Source organism: Mastigoproctus giganteus, chromosome 8 (assembly GCF_048544385.1).
Source record: "Mastigoproctus giganteus isolate SK-2022 chromosome 8, ASM4854438v1, whole genome shotgun sequence".
NCBI classification, from domain to species: Eukaryota; Metazoa; Arthropoda; class Arachnida; order Uropygi; family Thelyphonidae; genus Mastigoproctus; species Mastigoproctus giganteus.
Genome location: NC_143582.1, coordinates 82,845,635 through 82,869,606, shown reverse-complemented (window position 1 = coordinate 82,869,606; position 23,972 = coordinate 82,845,635). Strand labels below are relative to the sequence as shown.

The 23,972-nt window shown below is 36.2% G+C and overlaps 1 protein-coding gene across 3 annotated transcripts in view; it reads right to left on the bottom strand.

Moving 5' to 3' along the window:
* bug (thioredoxin domain-containing protein bug) overlaps window positions 1-23,468 on the bottom strand; it is a 71,365-nt gene extending 47,897 nt beyond the window's left edge. Inside the window, exons 1-2 of one of the 3 annotated variants that reach the window (XM_090379548.1) lie at window positions 23,380-23,468; window positions 10,850-11,000 (exon numbers count right to left, since the gene is read on the bottom strand). In XM_090379548.1, the coding sequence (XP_090235674.1) occupies window positions 10,850-11,000; window positions 23,380-23,382 (154 nt within the window). In that variant the 5' untranslated portion in view covers window positions 23,383-23,468. Of the gene's footprint in view, window positions 1-10,849; window positions 11,001-23,068; window positions 23,211-23,379 lie in introns of those variants that run through there. The other 2 variants (XM_090379547.1, XM_090379549.1) reach the window with 2 other exon arrangements.
* Between the last annotated feature and the right edge of the window lie 504 nt (window positions 23,469-23,972).

Here is a 23,972-nt window from a genome sequence, read left to right as displayed (position 1 = left end):
GAGCTCTGCTCCCATAAAATATTGGATTTATGGAGGTGGTGTGGAGGAGACTTTATTTTGGTAGGGTTTGTGCCTTCAGACTGGACAAAGGCCTGATGGCCACAAATTCGTTCACTTCCTCACACCAGACTTTCAAAAACACAAACCTCCAGTGGATGTCTTATTCTGTTTATCCCAAAAGTGTCATTTGGAAGATGTAGCCTCGCATCTCCACACGAGAATCACATTCCTTTGCTGTTTTGTCAACAAATGCGCCCGGACGCCTGTCCACTCCGCTCGGACAAATGACCTCCGGCTGTTAGATAACAGGCGACCGGCGGAGGGCTGACGCTCCACGGGGTGACTTTCACTGCACGTGCGGGGACCAGAAATATTTCCGCCTTCTCCCCGCGAGCAGGTGTTGCTCTAAATATACAGCATAGTCACAAAAGTATGGGGCGCTTGTTCTCTTCAAAAACGTCCCGTCATAAGTGAAAATGGTTGCATTTTCACACTAGACTTTTAATGTGAAATGATAATTAATAATCTTTCTATCACACAACTACAACTTCTCTGACCCTCCCAAAATCAGTTGTGGCAGATGCTATTCAAAGATTACAAATTGCATGTGAAACCCTATTGGGGGAAGGGGCAGTGGTGTATTTATGGGCTGGAATGCACCAGAATGATGTTTTTGTACGTTTTTTCTAAATGTCATAATAGAAAATCATTAAATTTATATACCTAATATTATGAACCAATGGCATAATCAAATGGGAGGGAGAAATATCTATTTTACCCATTGCTACTAAAAATATATACAGGAACTCCCCGAATTATGTAAGGAACGCTACATGAGTCGGATTTTACATAATGGGCGTCTATGAGAGCTTGAGGTGTAGGGTAGATGCCCTCAAAGAAATTAATGAGGGCCGCCTACCAAGCTCTCAGCTGCCTAACTCAATACCAGAGTTCACTCCTGTGCATCAAGGCAACATAGCGGCAATCTCCAAGGAAGAATGCCTTGGAGATATTTGAAGTGTTGGTCAAGACATCAAAGGTAGATATTGTTGGGGATATCAGAGACGTGGTGTCACACAGATATTAGGAATGCAGAATTGGAATTTGGGGAGTCCAGTCTGTACAGAAAGGATAGACAGGATAGGAAGGGAAGAGGGGTTATGCTGTTAATTAATAAAAACATAAAATCAAAAGAAGTTGATACAGATGGACAATGCACTGTTGAGTCAGCTTGGTGTGACATAAGCACTGCGAAACTAAAAATAACAGTAGGAGTGTGTTATAGCCCTAATGAGTACAATGAACAATTGTACAGAGAAATAGGGGGCTAGTAAATCAGAATGTCTAATAATGGGGGATTTTAACTTCCCAGATATTGACTGGAACTTTGGGTTGGTCACTCACACACTAGTAAGACTTTTGTAGATTTATTGGATGATTGTTTTTTGCAGCAGCAAGTTCGAGAAGCAATCAGAGAGGGTAATGCTCTTGATCTGGCTATCAGCAGTGAGCATTCGTGTATTGAGAATTTGCAGATAAAGGAATCACTAGGTGGCAGTGATCACAGTGTACTGATGTGGGATTTACTTAAAGATATAATTACCATCAGGGGTTAAGGAAAGGGTTTTTGCTTCCGTAAACATGACTACAGTGGTCTCAGACAGTTTTTAAATTCTGTACAGTGAGATCAACTGATGATGTTACCAACAGCAAATTCTAAGTGGGAAGCATTGAAGGAATTAATCGTAGAAGCTACTAAACGTTTCATACCTATTAAGAAATACTGTTCAAGATTTAGGCCTAAATGGTTGTCAAATGAACTAATGAGACTCGTGGCAGAAAAGAAAAATGCATGGAATGCATATAAATTATCAGGTGACACAAAAGCCTATGACAAATATAAGCTAGTCTGTAATCAAGTCACAAAGGAGGTTAGGCAGGCAAAGGCAGATTACAAGAAATCTTTGGCAAAGGATGCTAAGAAAAACAGCAAGGATTTCTTTCCTTATATAAACTCTAAAAGGAAGGGGATGAATCAGATTGGTCCACTTGATATCAATGGTTTGACTGTTGATGATCCTGCTCACTCATTCAGTTTGTTTGCAGATAGCAAACAAACTGAATGAGTATTTTGCATCTACATTCACACGTGAGGAGTTATTAAGGATTGAAAATGCCAGAAGGTTATCCAATTGTAGCAGAGTGCTTAATGAGTTTGTAATAACTGAGAGCAAAGTGGAGGAGAACTTGTTGAAGTTAAACATAAGAAAAGCACTTGGGGTGGATGGGATCTCCAGTTATATTAAAGGAGGAGGCAAAGGAAATAAGCAAACTGTTAGCCATAATTATGAGAGCATCCTTGAACTCAGGGGAGGTCCCCACGGTTATTATTATTATTATTTGGGTTTTTTTTAGGAGCATTAGCAAATAAGGCCATATTGCTCCTGGGATATGCTGTGATCATTCCCTGACCTTTCCACATCCTCTGTATTTGGTGGTCACGGGCTCGAACCCCGGTTTAATCAAGAAGCGTGTGCTACGCACTGCTGCTCCTGCCCACCTGGTTACGGAGACACCCAGTCCCCACGGACTGGAGATGTATGTGCAAATGTATCCCCAATTCACGAAGGGGGGATTGAAGGCTGACACGAGTAATTACAGACCAGTTAGTTTAACTTCTGTTCCGGGTAAAATAATGGAGTCACTGGTTAAAGATGCATTGTAGGATCATCTAGACAAGACTGCAGCAATAATTCAGACACAGCATGGGTTTGTTAAGATAAAGTTTTGTGTGACAAATTTGATTGGATATTATGATGTGGTTACAAAGGAACCGGATGCAAAAAAATAATTTTGATATCATATACAGGTGACCCCTGGTTAAAGCTGATAATTCGTTCTGGAAAAACAGTGCTAAGTGAATGAGAGTGCCGCATTCCCATAAGATAACATATGTATTTGTGAGTTGCGGTCGGTGCCATGGGATATTTCCTAATCAATAATAAACGGTAGTGAAAAGATACACAAATGTCGGTCAAAATATTTAATGTTCAAATATTTGTACATATAAATATTCTGCATTACATATGTATATCATTATGTGGTAACTACTTACATATCAAAATTAAACTTAAAATTCCAATTAAAATCATGAATTTAATTGATCTAAATTGAATTTAATCATAAAAAAAGTGTCGATTTTGAGTTGAACTTTGGCCCTCTTCCAAATAAACTAAAAGGGGTATTAATTTTAAATCTCCCACAGCGTTACCATCTAACAATAAAGTCAACCGATCCTTCGCCACTTTGAAACCTGGCATGTTTTTTTTTTCTTTTTTTCAATATGAAACTTATTTTAGGCATTCGTTTCCATAAAAGTCCTGATTCATTTATGTTAAAAACTTGTTGAGAAGTATAACGCATAATACCCCTCTTTGATAATTTTAACAAGCTCTTTTTTTGAAATTTTGGCTCCTTGATCTGCACTTATATGAAGTTTTCTGAGCAATGCAGACAGGCTGCCAGGGCAGGTCATGGGGTTTTGTTAATGATATATAGGAATTTTGCTAGCAGGGAAAAGGAGGTGATTATCCCCCGTGGCCTGACCATTGCCTCTGTATAAGGCAATGGTCAGGCCACGCCTTGAGGTCTGGAGGCCTCATTTTAGGAAGGATGTAGATTTACTTGAGCGTGTACAGAGAAGGGCAACAAGATTGGTGAGGGGGAATGAAGGGATCCTCTTACCAAGAGAGGCTTAAGTTCTGCAAATTGCAGTGGCTGGAGACTAGGCACCTGCGCGGTGATCTGATTGAGGTATATAAGGCCTTGAATGGGTTGAGCATGCTGAATTCTGATGGGATCCTTCCACTTGTTCAGATTACGAACCTAAGGGGGCATAAATTCAAATTAAGAAAAGACAGATGTAGAATAGATGTGCGGAAATTTGCCTTTAGCCAGCGGGTGGTTAATTGCTGGAACAAACTTCCAACTGTCGTTGTGGAAGTTGATAGGTTGAATAAAAATAAGGAGGAACTAGACAAACATTTAGAGGGAATGGTTGTGTAATTTTTTTTTTTTTTTTTTTTTTGGCTGATGCTACATAAGCTCATACGCTTGCTTTCTTGCATCACATGCCACGATTACTACTACTACTGCATAAGTCGGGGAATTTTCCTCCATGCTTGTGCAGCACTCGCAACTGTGCTTGCAGAATTGATTGAATCAAAAAAGAATTTTCGTCGAACATGTAAATAGAATTTTTATTCTATTTATCTTTTATCATCAACCTTTATTGTATTTATTCAATTTTTTATCTCATGCACAGGAAAAATTATAAAAAATTATAAAATTACAAAAAAAAGAGAGAAGACAGGCATAACGTCAGTAAGTTTTACCTCTTGAGCATCGTTGCCAGAATTGACGTCTGCAGCTGATAAGTACGCTGCTGTTGGAGGTTGAGGGCTGGGGCGATTTAGAAGGGGTCGGCCGCTCAACCTTATGAAAGAACATGTTATTGGATGACTGGACGGTGGCTTTTTTTTCTTTTCATCATAGATTTCTTTCTAGCAAGCAAGCTTATTATTCACCCCTCTGTTAACTTTTAAGAATCGTTTGCTGTCAGAATTCATCTTCTCAAACCTTGCCATTGCCGATGCAATTTCACGAAATGCCACTGCCATCTCTCTGGCGATGAAGTGTCCCGGCCCCTCATTTAGTTCATCTTGAGCTTCGTCAAGCATTTCTTTTTCACTATTGTTGCCCAAGTCAATAAGTTCTTCATTAGATAATTCCTTCTTTTCTTCCTCTATTAAGTCCTCCATGTCTTTGGCATTAACTGAAGTAGCTCTGCAACCTTTACAATCTTATCTGTAACCTCTTCATATGATTCATCTTTTTCAAATCCTTTATAGCCTCTTACATGCTGTGGACATATTTTCTTTCATATGCCATTTAAACATACATTTTGGTAATTTCCACCGAGGCCTTATTAATGTTTAAGATGGCATGGTAAGTAATGTAAGATTTCCAAAAGTCTCTCAACGTAAAATTTTTCTCATCATCTACTGCAGAAAATGCCTGAGCAAATGTTGTGCATAAATAGTATGCTTTTAAATTCGAAATATTACCCTGATCCATAGGTTGGATGAGTGAAGTCATGTTTGGCGGTAGAAATACGACTCTCACATTCCAATTGAAATCATCTAGATGCGTAGGATGTCCAGGAACATTATCTGATAGAAGTAAAATTGTGAAAGGAACATCGTTGTCTTTAAAATATTTTTCAACCTTGGGAATGAAGCAGCATTAAAACCAATCCTCAAAGACTGATATTGTTATCCATGCTCTATGATTCGACTGGAAATGCACAGGTAGGGTTGCTTTATTGATGCCCTTAAATGCGCGAGGATTTCCAGAATGGTACACAAGCAGTGGTTTTAATCTATAATATCCCGCTTCATTAGCTCCAAGCAAGAGTCTTTTGATGCCTTAAAACCTGGCATTGTATTTTCCTCTTTGGCAATGTATGTTTGATCTGGCATTTTTTTCCAATACAGAGCGGTCTTGTCAACGTTAAAACTTTGCTGTGTTGAATAGCCGCCTTCATCAATAATTTTTTTTTTCAACACATCACAAAATTTCTCTGCAACTGCAGAATTGGCTCTGGCGACTTCACTGCATACTTTAACTTTGTAGAAACCAGCGCGATGCTTGAATCTATTAAACCACCCGTTGCTTGTCACAAACTTGGCTTGGGGTTCGCCGTACTTATCCTTAATATCTTTATAAATATTTGTTGCTTTTTCTTGAATGGTTATTAGACTCAGGGGCACTTGCTTCTGAATCTGATTTTCCATCCATATTAACAGCTGTTCCATCTTCGATATAGTTCCATCTTCTTCACAAAACACCTGAAAGCTGTTTTGTGATCACTGTTGATCTTAAGTGCATTGATCCTTTGACATGTTCTTTTATATGCGCACTGTCCTTTAAAATAGTATTCACTGTTGAAGCAGCAAGACTTAATTCCCTTGCAATAGATGACAAACTTTGTCTTCCTTCGTACTTCTTAATCTTTTTTATCTTCATTTCTAAATCAATTTTGTTTTGTTTCCTGGCGCTACCACCACTTGCACTTTTTGTTGGTCACTTTTGCTTCATCATCGTAATACATAAATAGGAATGAAGGGAAGTTTCTTTCTGAAAATTTGTTTTTTATATGACTGAAGATTTCAGTGAAGGGGAACACATTTCAGCATAACAGTGTAAAAACCCACACAATTTCAGTTATTGGTATTATCGCAAATGCAATAAGATAGAGTTTACTATCCGTTTATAATTAGATGCACGAACAGAAAATCCCAATAAACTGGAAAGTGCAAATTGTTTTTCGGTCGTGACCTCCAGAAATGTGCTTTTGAAAAATATCACAAAGGCATTCAAAATTGATTCTTATAACGGGAACATATGATAACGATGAAAGGGTAGTGCAATTTCTATTATAAATATGACCTTTTAGAGAGATAAATAGCTTAGTATTATAGCAAAATTTTCGACTTCCAAGGACTTGGAATGAATTACAAAAAAAAAAAAAAAAAAAAAAAAACCAGTGTTATTGGGTTCACATTACCATATTTTCATGATACCCCCATTTATTCCTACGGGATGCAGATATGTTTCCACGAATTTAAGTTTGCACCGGCCAGCAAAAACTTATGTAAAGAAGAATTTCCATAAGTCTGAGTTCCTGTATTAATAGTAATCTTTAAAATGGATTTCTTTGAAAATTTATTAAAAACAAAAATATAAATTTCACAATGAAACTTGAACGTGTCCTACTACAGTACAATGTGTTAGATAAAGAGATCCAACGAATGAGATATACTGTGATGCATGCGAATGCTGTATTTTGATTTGCCATGAGCTGAATGTAAGAACTTATTGTTCTATGAACCGTGAGTCTGATTCAGTTACTGTACGGTTGATGTGGCGTTATTATATAGTCTTCTGGAGAACGAGCGTTCTGGTACTATTTTTTTTTTTTTTTTTTAGCAATACACCTCTGAGAAGGGGGAAATCTGGACAGCCTCTCATATTCAGAGATTAAGCATAAAATCTTCATGTCTTACATGTCATCTGTGGAAAACATATGGAATAAGTCCAAAAGGAAACAGAAACATCAGCCAGTACATCAACCATTCATATTCAGAGGAGGGAAACACTTCTTGGACTGAAAAACCTTCCAATACTTCTGCCAGAAGCTAAACCACAGCCTTGAATGAAAAGCAGAAATTCCTCTGGTCCAGGAGTTGGTAGCCTTTTCCATCATATCAAGCTACTTTAAAAATTAACAAGGACACAAGTTCAACTTACTACTTTTTTTTTTTTTTTCTTACAAGTGTATCTCTATCTTAAAATATTAAACACGGCAGTATTAAAGAATTATGTGAGCCCACTTATCCACTCATAGGACAAAAGTGGAAAAACCCAGTATTGTCATTTTGTTTGCAGGGGGTATTACATATCATGAAGCTCAATTGTAAAAAATTTTCTTCTGGCCATCTGACATGTAAATTGTCTCATTTTTTTTCTTTCAAGTACCACTTGTTTACATTTATGCCATTTATTTCTCCATTTGATATGAGTTTGTAAAGTTCCAATATAAATAATAATTTTAACTTAAACAAAAACACACTTGCAGTGTGAGATAATACAGTCAGTTCTGCTATAACATGCATTTTAACAACATGAATGTCCTCCAGTGCGACTGATGTATTAGGGAACAATGCGAGTATAACACGATTTTTGTATTGGCTCTGTATTCACAAGATTACAAGTGATATTGTAGGCCGACTCATGTTTTAAGGAGCTCACATTTTTCTGTTCAAACAGAAATTTCGTGAGTTGGGACAGTGTGAGCAGAGGAGCACATTTCTGGAGGTCACTACCATAAAACAGTAAAAACAATTAGCAGTTCCCAGTTTATTGGGCTTTTCTGTTAGTGCAATCTAATTATAAATGGGTAGCAAACTCCATCTTATTCCATTTGCGATAATACCGATAGCTAGAATTCTGTGGGTTTTCACATTATTATGGTGAAATGTGTTTCGCCCTCCATGAAATCTTCAATCATATAAAAAACATAAATAAAATTTCAGAATCTTCTCTTCATTTCTATTTTGTAAGCTTCATAAACTTGTTACTCCGTATCTCACCCATGCAATTTGTGTGTGCCGTGTTTGTCGTTATTGATTGCTTATCTTTTTTACTGTTTTAAATTTTATAGTAAAAAAAAATCATTAAACAGAAATGCCAATTAGTATGCATATATTACAGTATTAATTAAGCTATGTATGACAGTGTACATAGTCTCCAACCAATACAAGGTATCTTGTCAAGATAGAGTGCTATATTTACTGTAATATTTATTTATTTATTAGAAATTAAAAATGTTTAAACCTGCGCTAGCAATTTTATTGGGTTTCTAACTATTTTACTTACCAAACTTGGCACACTATGCCCATAGCTGCTGATGCACCTAATAAATCTCCAAACAAACAAACTTACCAAACTGAACTTTTTTTTTTTTTTTTTTTTCAGTGCTCTGCCTCTATCCCCATTTTTCCCATAAGCCCTGTTGTTTTTAATGTGCAAAATACCATAACGCGGAGATTTTTAGTAACACATGCACCACGTTAAATCAGAACTGACTGTACTGAAGCTCCCTAGTCCACCTACTTGAAATGTCCATAAGATAAAATGGCAAGAAAGAGTTGCAAGCCTGTCTCTGAATACAGACAAACAGCAAATACAATTTTAGTTTGACAGTTTTTCTTTAGCATTAGCAAGGGCACATGATGCAAGAAAGCAAGCTTATATAGCATCAGCCAAAAAAAAAAAAAAAAAAAAAACCACCCCTTATTTCACCCATCCCTTCGCTCCAAATGTTTGTCAAGTTTTGCTTTGAATATATTTAAGTTATCAACTTCTACAACGACAGATGGAAGTTCGTTCCAGCAATCAACCACCCGCTGGCTAAAGGCAAACTTCCGCACATCTATTCTACAACAGTCTTTCCTCAATTTGAATTTATGCCCTCTCAGGTGATTATTCTGAGCAAGAGGAAGAATCCCATCAGCATTGAGCATGCTCAAACCATCCAAGGCTTTATACACCTCAATCAGATCACCTCGCAGGTGCCTAGTCTCCAGACACTGTAATTTGCAAAACTTAAGCCTTTCTTCATAAGAGCAACCCTTGGTTCTGTTCACTAATCTTGTTGCCCTTCTCTGTACTTGTTCCAACAGCTCTACATCCTTTTTAAAATGAGGCCTCCAGACCTGTATACAGTACTCAAGGTGTGGCCTGACCATTACCTTATACAAGGTCATAATCACCTCCTTATAAATGCTAGAAAAACTCCTGTATATCACTGACAAGACACCATGAGCTACTCTTGCAGAACGTCTGCACTGCTCAGAAAACTTCATATCTGCCTGCACAATTACTCCCAGATCCTTTTCATTCTCTACCACTGTCAGTGTGGTACCACAGAGTTGATATGTTACTCTGGGATTACTGCTTACCATATGTAGTACTTTACATTTGCCACCTCTCAGCCCATCTGCTCAACTTTTCTAGATCCTGTTGCAGCAGTGTACTGTCATTAGTGTCATTAACAACCCTACCAACCTTCGTATCATCTGCAAACTTGGACTATAAACCAAAAAAATATATAAATATGTAGATAAAGGTTTGTATGAACACTCAGAGGAAAATACTCCTTTCCCCCCCCCAACTTTAAAAGTTTACAAGAATACAACCATAATTAGAGTATATTTTTTTATATTAAAAATTGTTTTTCATATTAAAACTCTTGTTATATGAGTGTTTTCTTATCAATTCAAAATACTATGCTTTATTATATTTGAGAAGTAATGAGAGTATCTATCCTCTCACTGAGCTCAAACAAATAAACAAACAGCATGTGACACAGAAGGCAAATCTCAAGGCCTATGAAACCAAATCGGCTGAGATGTAAAGGAACTGTTATGTTTATTTAATTTAACAGTTCCTTTATGATGAACACATTGACTGTAGAAACTGTTTTTGTTTTCAACAAAAAAAAAAAAAAAAACATTATGTAGGTACATAAATCTGAAGTAAACTTAAAACTAAACTTAACAAGATTTCTAGCATTGGTATTAGAAAACAGAAAATTATATTTTCTTATTTTTATGTGCTTCTGCTCTAGTCTGTGATGAGAATTGCAGCCCAGAAAATAGTCAAATGTAAATTCCAGCAGAGATGCATTTCATGTATTATAATGGTTGGAAAGCCGACCAGCTAGCCGGGTGGGTAAAGTGCCTGCCTCGGAACCCAAAGGTCGCGGGTTCGAATCCCGCCTCGGGCTTGGATCAAAGTACTGCAAAAAAAAAAAAAAAAAAACCTTGGGAGGTGCATTATGGCCACAGAAGCCGATGTGCCAAAAAAAAAAAAAAAAAAAAAAAAAAAAATGGTTGGAAAATCTTTTGGCTAAGAGCTTGTCTTTTTCGAGCAAGCATGTCCTATGGAGAACAACTTTTCTGCTTATCAGGCATTATTTTTTATAAATGCTATTGGATTCATTTGATAATGGTACTCTATCGAATCTCTTGCAGTAAAGACACTCTAGAGTTATTAGGTTGATTAAAAAAATTTGAATATGCTGAATAAAATTATTCAAAATGAATCACTGTTTCATGACCAACCAAAAACAATCTTCAATTAATTTCAGGTAAAAAAAAAAGAATTCCAATTACACTTATTTTCCAAGATTTACACTAAAAAAATTAAAAATAATGATATTTACCTTCAAGAGCATGTGCATTTTCAGCAGTCCATAATAAACTCCATATACAAAAATATAACCCCACTTGAAAAATCATAATATGAATATTTGTTTTCCTCATCCTGACAGAAAAAGATTCAGCATGCATGTCTAACTCCACCAGTTTTATTTGCTGAAAAATAAAAAATTACATAAATCTAAGCAATATATATATATATGGTGTTTGTTTCAAAATCGTGTGCAAACAAATCTGGGATGTATTCCTAGGTCCAAAATAAAAATAGGCACAAAATAAACATGTTTACATGGAAGTTGTTTTGAGCAACTCAAGAAACCACCACAATATGTCACAGACAGAAATGTTCTTGAAAAGGTACCAAAGAGTGAGAATGGGGAAAGCTGTGTGAAACTGTTTAGAAGTTGCATTGTTTTCAGGCTTCACTGAGTAATTTTTACCACAACATATGTGTTCCTCAGTTGAAATATGCAGTGAATCTTGTCACAAACAACATACAAAAAGTGTCCACTAATATTTCGTGTAACTTTTTCAACTGATTTCACATAACATTTAGTAAATAATGAATAAAGAACCCCCAAAGGTTGGGAATAATATACAGCCACTTCCCGACTTACGTAAGGGTTGCGTTCTGCAGAACTCTACATAAGTTAGAATTTCCCCAAATGCTTATGCAGCACTCGCAACTATGTGTACTGAATTTGATTGAAGCAAAAAAGAAATGTTTGACGAACATGTAAATAGAATTATTTATTCAAATATTTTTTTTATCTGATGTGCAGGAAAAATTACAAAAATTTCAAAATTATAAAATTACAAAAAGAGAGAGGAGATAGGCATAACATCAGCAAGTTTTAACTTTCGAGTATCATTGCCAGAATTAACTCTCCAGCTGATAAGCACGCTGCTGCGGAAGTTGAGAGCTGTGGAGATTTAGGAGTTTTTTCTAACAAAAGAAAAAATTTCTCTGCAGCTGCAGAATTGGCACTGGTGACTTCACCACATACTTTGTTTTGGAAACCAGAGCAATGCTTGAACCTATTAAACCACCCGTTGCTTGCCACGAACTTGGCTTGGGGTTCGCCGTACTTATCCATAATATCTTCATAAATACTTCTTGCTTTTGCTTGAATGGCCAATGGACTCAGGGGGACTCGCTTCTAAATCTGATTTTCCATCCATATTATTAATTGCTTTTCCATCTTCGATATAGCACCTGAACGCTGTTTTGTGATCACTGTTGATCTTAAATGCGCTAATCCTTTAACATGTTCTTTTATACACGCAGTGTCCTTTAAAATAGTACTCACTGCTGAACCAGCGAGACCTAATTCCGTGCAATAGATGACAAACTTTGTCTTGGTTTGTACTTCTTAATTAATCATCTTCATTTCTAACTCAATTGTGTTTCATTTCCTAGCATTTTCCGTTGGTCTCTTTCCCTTCACCATTGTAATAAGTAAATAGGAATGAAGAGAAGATTCTGAAAATTTGTTTTTTATATAATTGAAGATTTCAGTGAAGGGGAACACATTTTACCACAACGGCGTAAAAACCCACACAATTCCAGTTATCGGTATTATCGCAAATGCAATAAGATAGTTTACTACTCGTTTATAATATTTTGTGCTAACAGAAATGCCCAATAAACTGGAAAGTGCGTATTGTTTTATGGTTTTGACCTCCAGAAATGTGTTTTAGAAAAATATCACAAAGGCATTCAAAATTGATTCTTATAATGGAACATATGATAACGATAAAAGTGCAATTTCCATTATAAAAATGACCTTTTAGATTAGAGAGATAAATAGCTTAGTTATATTGCGAAAATTTCAACTTCCAAGGTCTTGGAACGAATTATCAAAAAAAAAAACAAGTTATTGGGTTCATATTATGATATTTCACAGACCTCCATTTATTCCTATGGGATGCAAAATACATTTCCATGATTTTTTTTTTTTTTAAGTTTGCACCGGCCGGCAAAAACTTACGTACAGTCCAATTTCCGTAAGTAGAGTATTACATAAGCCGAGAGTGCCTGTACGTATTCTTGAGAAAATCCACTAACTTCAAAGAAAGTTTATTATTATGAAATTTGCAAATGAAAATAAGTGTGGGTAAAATTATTTTGATGGCATACAAATCAATAAAATAAACTATTTAAAAGAAATAAAAATATATAAGATTCAGAACACATGTTAGGAGCTTTCAGCATTGTTAAGAAGTCTTTTCAAGTAGAAAAAATAGACTAGAAAAGCTATATATTGTATACTGATAGCCTGGGGGAAACAATACTGTCTGTGGCTAAGTGCATAAGCAAAAGGGTGTGAATTAACTAAATAATGGTGAGGAAAGGGGAGGAAGGGAAGGTATATATGCTGTGAATGTTAATGAAGAAGAGAAAGGGAAAAAAAGTGCATGTAGAGGGGTGGATATGGGATTATTATTATTGGCCATATGGTGCAAGGAAGCCTGAGGCTTATGCTGCGCCAGCCAAAAAAAAAATTTCTGAACCACTGAGAGAGAGAGAGAGAGAGAGAGAGAGAGAGAGAGAGAGAGAGAGAGAGAGAGAGAGGGGGGGGGGGGATTGCCAAGAAAGGGAATAATGATGATATCCATCTCAGGATCCTGGGTGTGCCAAGCTCATACTCACCAGATGTGAGCCCCTGGAATATTTGTTCTCTTCTGATTAAGGTGGGAATGGAAGAAAGGGGTATGTGAGAGAGGGGAAAAGAAAGGTGTGGAGATGACGGTAGGCAATTAGAGAATAATGGCTGAGCAGCACATTAGTAATTGGTGGAAGTCTGCCCATCTCATACAACAGTGATTCAAAAATAGGGAGTACATGCATACCATTGTCCCTATTTTAAACCTATTCAGATGTGAGCAGATTCCACCAGCAGTAGATTTTAAAATTTTGTGCATAATCTATTATGTATGCATCATTGGCCTTTCTATCAGTAATGGATGACCACACTGATTAGGTGAAATTATCTGTCTCACCAGCACTGTGGTAATGTTTAAGTGAGGCTTCCAAATGGCCTCACTGATGTAGCTTGCATTACAGTCCCTGCAATTAATATGTTAAATAACCACACCCTTTTTTCACTGGTAATATATATGCTTATAGTGTGTGGTAACATAGATGCTTATAGCCTGCAATTTCCTTCAAGGTATTTGTATGATGTGGATGTCATAACCAGAAGCGGATTAAGGTTGGCTGAGGCCCCGGGCGCAGAAGAAAATATTTGGCCCCTTAAAAAAAAAGAGAGAAAGGGAAAATAAAAATACATGTTAACCATTTTTTTAAATAAATAAAAAATATTATGTACTATTAATGTTTTATTTCCAATAAAAATTTAATATATGTTATATTCGTATTATATATGTTATAATATATGTTATATTTAATATTATTATATTATATTCGTCTTTTTTTGTCTTTTTTCAGCCCCTGATAAATGTTGTTTCATTTTTATAGCTACCATTGGTAGCTATAAAAATGAAACAAATATCAATGAAAAGAAAAATATAAAATTTAATAGTCTGATGATTAGAATACTAGAGAAGAGATTTTTCGTTGTAGTGCAATAAATTAACGATATAGGCAAATACGCGTATATCGTAAGTCTGCACTTAAGGAGCAAATACGATTCTATTCCTCTGATGAGCGGTAGCGCAGCCGCGCGGGGCCTATGCAGCGTAGTATGTGTATAGTATGCAGCGTAGTAATGAAATAATGAAAATAAGCGAATATAAACATACTACTATCAGGTTTTACCGCCGATTGTAAACTTGTACGTAATTAAAATTGCACATATGAAACCAAACTTGGTGTCGTTAGAAAAAAAGTGTAAAGTTGGGGTTTTGAGGGGCCCTTCAGAAGTCGGGGCCCAGGGCGCACGCCCGGTGCGCCTGCCGTTAAATCCGCCTCTGGTCATAACTTAGTAGGATCCCAGGGGCTGACATCTGGTGAGGCTTGGCACACCCAGGGTCCTGAGCTGGATATCATCATCATTTTTCTCTTTCTTGGCGATTCCCTTCTACTTCTGACTGTTTTCTCTCTCTCTCTCTCAGGGTAACTCAGAAATTGATTTTTTTGACTGGTGCAGCAAAAGCCTCAGGCTACCTTGCACCATATGGCTAATGATGCTGATGATAATGTACTCTTTGATACTCCCACATAGAAAGGAATGTGAGCTACAGTGGCAAGTGTTTTCATGTTTGAGACATGCTGCATGTGATGTACCCTCATTGGCATGTTTTTAAGCCAAAATCAATTTCCAGTAATCTAGGACTTGCTTAGGATAATTTCATTTCTCAAGGTAAGTGCTAACTTTACAATTTATTTATTTTTATCTGAGTCACTTCAACAATGTGACCATGCCTTGCTCATTTAGTGTCTGGATATGCAATGTTGATGTGAGGGAGCATGAAATGAATTAAAGTTTACTGGTTCACAAACATTGGTTTATGATATTGATGTTAATAGGTATGGGCCTGTCCTTTTTATTGTGATATCCTGGAAGGGCATGGTCTTTTTTTAATCTCAGTGGAAAACCTCATCATGGGGGATTTCGAATCATACTCTCTCCCGAATTCTCCTTTCTCCAGTATATTATGTAAAAGGTATATACATGACATTTTCACCATTCTTCATCAGGGGAGTGAAATTACATATTTTCTTATCTCAATAGCAGTTCTAACTTCCTGAAATTTACAAACGAGACTGAAAAGGCCCATGTTCAGCCCTTCCTGGACATTATGATAAAAAGACTCATCTATTAACATCAGTACACAGTAAATCAATGTGTGCAGGCCAGTATACTAATTATAATTCATTTCATGTGTCCTTGGTATATATATATATATATATATATTTCTTTATTTTTATCTGAGTCACTTCAAAAATGTGACCATGCCTTGCTCATTTAGTGCCTGATGTGAGGGAGCATGAAATGAATTAAAGTTTACTGGTCCACAAACATTGGTTTATGATATATTGATGTTAATAGGTATGGGCCTGTCCTTTTTATTGTGATATCTGTGTGTGTGTGTGTGTGTATATATATATATATATATATATATATATATATATATATATATATATATATATTATTCTTTTGTAATATGATAGTTCATGCCGTATTTTATTTATAATTATAGTGGTTTTATTTAATTTAATTTCTTACTAGCTTTTTCTGTTGTCCCAGTAGCTGTTTTAGCAATGCATGGGTACAAACAGAGTACATATTATTATTCTTTTGTCTTATCTTTGTGGTTTGTTATTCTTTTGTATTAATTTTGTTAATTACAGGTGTTTTTTACACATAGGTATTTTAGTAAATACATAACTGTTCTTTACGATAGCCTAATCTCGGTTATCTTAATTTACCATGGCCTATACATTTAGGATTTTTCAACTTGTTACGTATTGCTAAAGAAATTGTCATACAATTATTAATGAAAAACTATAGCAATAAGCAAATTATCAATACTACTTTATAATATTATATTAAACATTCTTATACATTTCAGTATTACATCACATGTACGTCAATCCCCTACTTCATCGGGGGCTTTGAGAGGATTGACAGTCCATTCGATGTAATGCATTTCTTACTTACCCGTTTCTGTTTGTATCTATCACAGCTTTGCTATTTTTTCAGTACTAAATTCTAATTTTTGAACCCTTGTTTATATTATTCCTAATTGTTATTAGTTATATTCTTTTTTTATAATTAACCAAATTAATTTCCCATCATCTACCCAGCAACTGTGATAGAATACACAAAGCCCAACGGGTAAGTTTTTTAATAAAAATATTGCAATAACTTTACTCACTTGATGTGTTTAAGTGGAGGTCGTAGTGTCGAAAAAGGAAAGTTTCCCATCCTACTTGATGTGTTTCTGTGGAGGTCGTAGAGTCGAAATAAGGAAAAATTTCCCACTTTTAACTGGTTTTATGGATGGCCATCCCTATGGCGCTGTTTTTATGGCCCTGTCGCGTTAACGTTTCACATATGTGCAGATGGTGTGTTGGCCGAATTCCCCGATATTAAGGCCAAGGTCTATTATTGTGTTTTGGTGGTTGGTTCAATGAATTTACTTTACTTAACTTAGTTGTGTATTTACATTATTTTTACATTTATTTTATGCCTTACCTCGGACAGTGCCGGTACCGCTTTTCCAAGGCGTAAAAGCACTTGTTTGTCCTGAGGTAAAACTATATACATATATACAGCCTCTTACTATGGGAGGGGGGGGGGTTAATTTTGGCAATAGGTCGTAGTGCAGTCAGGCGACGAGCCTCGCCTGGGTGCAATAAACCTAGTAAATAAGGGGTTACTCTTCTGAGTAATTACTATTATATTTTTAGTTGGCTTTTGATAAAAGTATATGGGTCTACATTGGGATGGTGTTTTCTAACATTTGCGTATATGGCAGTTCTTACGTGATATCTACTGTATTTTTTGGGAGTATATATATATATATATATATATAATCAGATCTGTGACAAAATAATATTACAGATTAGAAATAATATTATAAAATAGATATAAATTAACAATCCTATTTTCTTTTTACATACTCAGATAAAATGATATCTGATAATGATATCTGATCAAATAAGAGATAAAAATTTTATAATTTTTATCTCTATTATTTCAGCTTTTGTACATATGATTAGCCTGTTAATTCGGCATTAATTCAACCTTAATTCTACTTAATGATTTTTTTTTTTTTTTTAGGTTCTTAACATTCTTTCTCTCTTATTATTTTTTTTTCAACTAGGCCTGGCATTTTGTGATTAATAACTTCTCCATCTATATTTACTTTAATTTCATTTTACTTTCATTTGTAACACTTATTTATATACCTGTATCCTGTTTTGCTGCTGGGTGCATTCAGGTACACTTACTGTTTTTTTTTTTTTTTCCTCTTCTTTTTGTTTTCTTTTCCTTTCCACTTCTTCGTTTTCATATTTCATATATATATATTGTGTGTCCATAATATATATTGTTCAAGCAATAATGAGCAGGTCGTGGTCACAGTGCTCAAATGATTCAGATAAAGATAAACAAATCAGTAAAGTTAGATGATTAAGCAAATCCCTGATTACTGGAAATGCAGCATCTCTTAGACAAGAAAATGTATCACCTCACTATTGTGACTTGCATTTGTTTTCAGATCATATACTTCCCCCTTTCCCAGTGAGGCCATTTCAACCTGGAGGACTGACTGAAAACATTGCAGTGTTACTGAGACAGCTATATCACCTACAAAGTGATGAACATGCATTGCTGGCAGGAAGGATATAACTTTCTATGAAATTAAAATTAATAAGACTAGCAGTATGCATATACACCCAATTTTTGGATCACTGATATTGCATGAGATGGGTAGGCATCCCTCCCAAACTATCCCCCAATTACCAACACTCCACCTAGCCATTAACCTATAATTATTCCATCATATCCTCCCCTTTTCTCTCCTCTTTCATTTACCCTTTCTTTCCATCCCCATCTTAATCAGAAGAAAACAAGCCCCTGCCTACTTCCTTTCCCTTTATCTCTTCCCCATTAACACCATGGCATATATATCTTTCAACCTTTCCCTCACCATCATAGTTAATTATACATTAATTTTGCTAGCAAGGATAAGGAGATGATTATCCCTTTGTATAAGGTGTGATGGTCAGGCCACACCTTGAGTACTGCATACAGGTGTGGAGGCCTCATTTTAGGAAGAATGTAGAGATGCTGAAATGAGTATGGAGAAGCGGCAACGAGATTGGTTAGTGGAACAAAGGGTTGCTCTTACTGAGAAAGGCTTAAGTTCTGCAACTTGTAACGATTGAGCAAGCTCAATGCTGATGGCATTCTTCCTCTGATTCAGATTACATACCTGAGGGGAGGGCATAAATTAGCATTAGTAGAGGCATTTGATGCAAGAAAGCAAGCTTATGCAGCATCAGCCAAAAAAAAAAAAAAAAAAAAAACCCACTACTTCACCCCTCTGTTAGTTCAAAATACCTGTCCAGCTGAGCCTTAAACTTATTTAGGCTATCAACTTCCACGACAAGGGATGGAAGTCTGTTCCACCAACCAACTACCCGCTGACTAAAGGCAAATTTCCGCACGTCTATCCTACATCTGTCTTTCCTCAATTTGAATTTATGCCCTCTCAGGTGATTATTCTGAGCGAGAGGAAGAATCCCATTAGCATTGAGCATGCTCAAACCATTCAAGGCTTTATACACCTCTATCAGATCACCTCGCTGGTGCCTAGTCTCCAGACACTGTAATTTGCAAAACTTAAGCCTTTCTTCGTAAGAGCACCCCTTTGTTCCATTCACTAATCTTGTTGCTCTTCTCTGTACTCGTTCCAGCAGCTCTACATCCTTCTTGAAATGAGGCCTCCAGACCTGTATACAGTACTCGAGGTGTGGCCTGACCATTGCCTTATACAAGGGAATAATCACCTCCTTATCCCTGCTAGAAAAATTCCTATATATCATTGACAATACACCATGAGCTACTCTTGCAGCCCGTCTGCACTGCTCAGAGAACTTCATATCTGCCTTCACAACCACCCCCAGGTCCCTTTCATTCTCTACCACTGTCAGTTTAGTACCACAGAGTTGATACGTTGCTCTGGGGTTGCTGTTTCCCATGTGTAGTACTTTACATTTGTCAATGTTAAACTTCATTTGCCACCTCAGCCCATCTGCTCAACCTTTCCAGATCCTGTTGCAGCAGCATAGTGTCAGTAGTGTCCTTGACAACCCTGCCAACCTTCGTATCGTCTGCAAACTTCGACATTAAGCTTGATATACCATCATCAATATCATTTATGAATACAGAAAACAATAATGGACCCAACACTGAGCCCTGAGGGACATTAGTCCACGACGAGCAGTGTCCATTGATTACCACTCTCTGTCTTCTCCCCCTCAGCTACCCCTTTATCCACAGCAGCAATTTGCCTCCAATGTCACACTGCTCCAATTTGTGCAGCAGTCTTCCATGTGCAACAGTATCAAAAGCCTTTCTAAGATCCAAGTATATAATATCAAAGTTATTCCCTGCATCCAGTTCCTTTGTGACTGCATCATAGTATCCAATCAAATTGGTCAGGCAAGACTTCCCCTTAACAAAACCTTGCTGTGTCCGAGCTATAACTGAAGTCTTGTCTAAATGATCCTGCAGTGCTTCTTTAACTAGTGCCTCCATTAATTTTCTGGGAACAGAAGTTAAACTCACAGGTCTATAATTACTTGTGTCAGCCTTTGATCCTCCTTTGTGAATTGGGGTCACATTTGCACATCTCCAGTCTGTGGGTACCTCCCCTGAGTCCAAGGAAGCTCTCATAATTATGGCTAAGGGTTTGCTTACTTCCTCTGCTGCTTCCTTTAATATAACTGGATAGATCCCATCCACCCCAGGTGCCTTTCTTGTGTTTATCTTCAACAATTTCTCCTCCACTTTACTCTCAGTTATTGCAAGATTCTCTAGCTTGCTGCTAGAGTTGAATACACATCTGGCTTTCCCCTCGCTAAATAACTCCTCATGAGTGAATGTCGATGCAAAATATTCATTTAGTTTGTTAGCTACCCGAGCAGGATCATCAACAGTTGACCCATCGATATCAAGTGGACCAATCTGATTCATGCCCTTCCTTCTAGAGTTTACATAAGTAAAGAACTCTTTGCTGTTTTTCTTTACATCCCTTGCCAAAGATTTCTCGTAATCTGCCTTCGCCTGCCTAACCTCCTTTGTAACTTGGTTACAGATCAACTTGTATCTATCATAGGCTTCTGTGTCATGTGTTAATTTGTATGTATCCCATGCATGTTTCTTCTCTGCCATATGCCTCATCAGTTCATCTGACATCCATTTAGGCCTAAACCTTGAACAATATTTCTTAGTTGGTATGTAAAGCCTAGTAGCTTCCAAGATAAGTTCTTTGAATGCTTCCCATTTTGCATTTGCTGTTGGTAACATCATCAGTTGGTCCCACTGTATAGAATTTAAATACTGTCTCAGTCCATCGTAGTCGCCTTTACGAAAGCAATAACCCTTCCCTTTACCCCTAATGGTAGTTACCTCTTTGAGTAAATCCCACTTCAGCACACTGTGATCACTGCCACCTAGTGGTTCATTTATCTGCAGATTCTTAACGCATGAAGAATCACTGCTGATAATCAAATCAAGAGTATTCCTCCCTCTAGTTGCCTCCCGAACATCCTGATGTAGAAAACAATCATCCAATAAATCCACAAAAGCCTTGCTAGTGTGTGAGTGACCAGCCTCCAAATTCCAGTCAATATCTGGGAAATTAAAATCTCCCATTATAAGACTCTCTGATTTACTGGCCCACTCTATTTCCCTGTAGTTTCTTATTGTACTCATCAGAATCATTAGGCCTATAGCACACTCCTACTCTCAATTTTGATCTCCCAGTGCTTATGTCACACCAAACTGACTCGACACTGCACTGTCCAGCGATGTCCACTTGCTTCACTCCCTTGGATTTTATGTATTTCTTAACTAATAGCATAACCCCTCCTCCCTTCTTATCCAGTCTATCCTTTCTGTAGACGTTGTACTCCCCAAATTCCAGTTCTGCATTCCTTATATCTGTGTGACACCACGTCTCTGATATCCCAACAATATCTGCCTTTGATGTTTTGAGCAATACCTCAAATTCATCAAATTTATTTACTAAACTCCTAGCATTGGTGTACACGCAAGTATACATGCACCTATTTCTATTCTTAGCTACCCTAACACAACCCATGTGTTTACTTGTACCGCAATGACTCCCAGGCTTCTGCTCATTCCAATAGAAGCAGTGCAAGAATCTCTTTCACCTCTGCCAGTGACTACTATCGACACTGCCTCGATAGCATCAGCAAATATTCTTGCACCCTTTCTATTTAAGTGTATCCCATCCCTGTAGAAGCAATCTCTCCTGTTAACAAGTACAGTCCAGGCTGAAAAAAAATTCTACCCCTTCACAGCCTTGCACAATCTTTCCAGGGCCGAATTGATCGACAAGGCTCTCATCATATACTCCCTCCTATCGTGTCTGGGCAGAATTGCAGACACTTTCAAATTCAACCCTATTTCACGACTTTTTTTCAACAGTGACCTGTACTTGTTAAGCAATTCTGCCGGTCTCCTGCTCTTGATATCATTAGTGCCAACGTGTACAACTATATCACCTTTTGTGCCCTTAAAAAATGGATAAAAGACAGTTGTAGAATAGATGTGCGGAAATTGCCTTTAGCCAGCAGGTGGTTGATTGTTGGAACAAACTTCCATCTGTTGTTGTGGAAGTAGACAGCTTAAATAAATTCAAAGCAGAAATCAACAAACATTTGGAGTGAATGGATAGGTGAAATAGGATGTGTTTTTTTTTTTTGGCTGATGCTGTATAAGCTTGCTTTCTTGTATGCCTCTACTAATGCTAATTACCCCATTAAGTTCTGTACATATCCACAAAAATATCTCTATGAAGTTCACCTTTCCCACACCATCATATAGTCAATTACCCCATTCACTTCTGTACTTATCCATAGACCATATTGCTCTCCCCCCATGACAGCAATGTATGTCATCTCCAGGCTACCAGTGTAAAGTATATCGCTTCAATGCTAATATGTTTTTTTACAGTTCAGAAAGGCTTCTTAAACTTGTACTATATTTATATTTTATTGAATTCATTTGTATTGGATATATTTTTAACCAAATCATTTAAACTGATTTTATATGTCACAATTTATTTTACCTACAGTTAATAAATATACAAATTACAATGATGATTGTATATTTTTTAATAATAAACTTCCTTTTAAGTTGATCAGTGTCTGCAAGTATTTATATATGTATGGTAGCTTGTGTGAAGAAAATTAAATTTTTTCTATTATTGTCATGTAAAGTTATTCGTCTGCCTGTGCTTCACTGATCTATCATAGGGAAGATATTTGTAGAGGTACACTGGGAGAGGAAAAAAAATCAATGCAGCCCCTCAATAGTTGAATAGCTCTGGAATAAGTGTTGTACATATATGTAATCCAAGTATGTAGTGTACTTCAGGAATTAAAATTTAAATAATGGAAGTGCGTGCATGGGGGGAAAGTAGTGTAGTAAACAAATTCAATTAATACACTTCAGAATAACTCTTCAAAAATTAACTGTAGATTAGTTGTAATTTACCTGAAAATTTCGCCATAATTTATCAAGTTCGAATATACGTGTTTAATATACGTTCAAATATATTATAGAATATACGTACAGTACTCCATAATAAGAACAGCATGGAAAATTGATTTGGCCATCAGTAACTCAAAACGCATAACAAAATGTTGGATTATATTATACTACAAAATTGATATTGGATTAATTTACACATATAGATTAGTGTGCTAATTAATTACACATAGTAAGATTAACAGTATCAATGTATGATACTGTTTGATATTAAGATTTTTGTTATTATTATTCGCCTAGAAAGATATTTTTATTACCATCAAAATGTCCCCAATTGCCACAAGATGTCACTATCCTTTTAAACTTTGGCGTTTGTTACTATGTGCAAAGTGAAACACAAGTAACGCCAAACATCAAGAGACAACTTGATTTTTAATCGTATTTTTATTATCTTATCAACAATTTAGTACTCTTATCAACAATTTTAAAATAAAATTGTTGATAAGAGTTTTTTATGTTTTATTACGCATGTTTATTTTTTCAAATGAAAAGAGTAGTTTAGAAATTAAAAACATCTGTTACTGGCTGGATTTGGCCGGCTTTTCATACATAAATAAATTTATTCTTATTTATACTCTATGGGAAGCAGAGTTTTTTTCAAAACTTCAGTAGTGTTTTTTTGCTTTGCATTATTATTATTTTTAATTTGATTAAGATTTAATAATTAAATAAAATAAATATGAATAATTTATTTACATTTATTTAATTAAATATAAATTTAATTTACATTTAATTAAATAAATGTAACATAAAAATAACATAATAAAAATTCAGTGATAATTATATTAATATTAAATTATAATTTAATTGTGAAATGAAAATGAATATTACATTTTTTGATACAACCTAT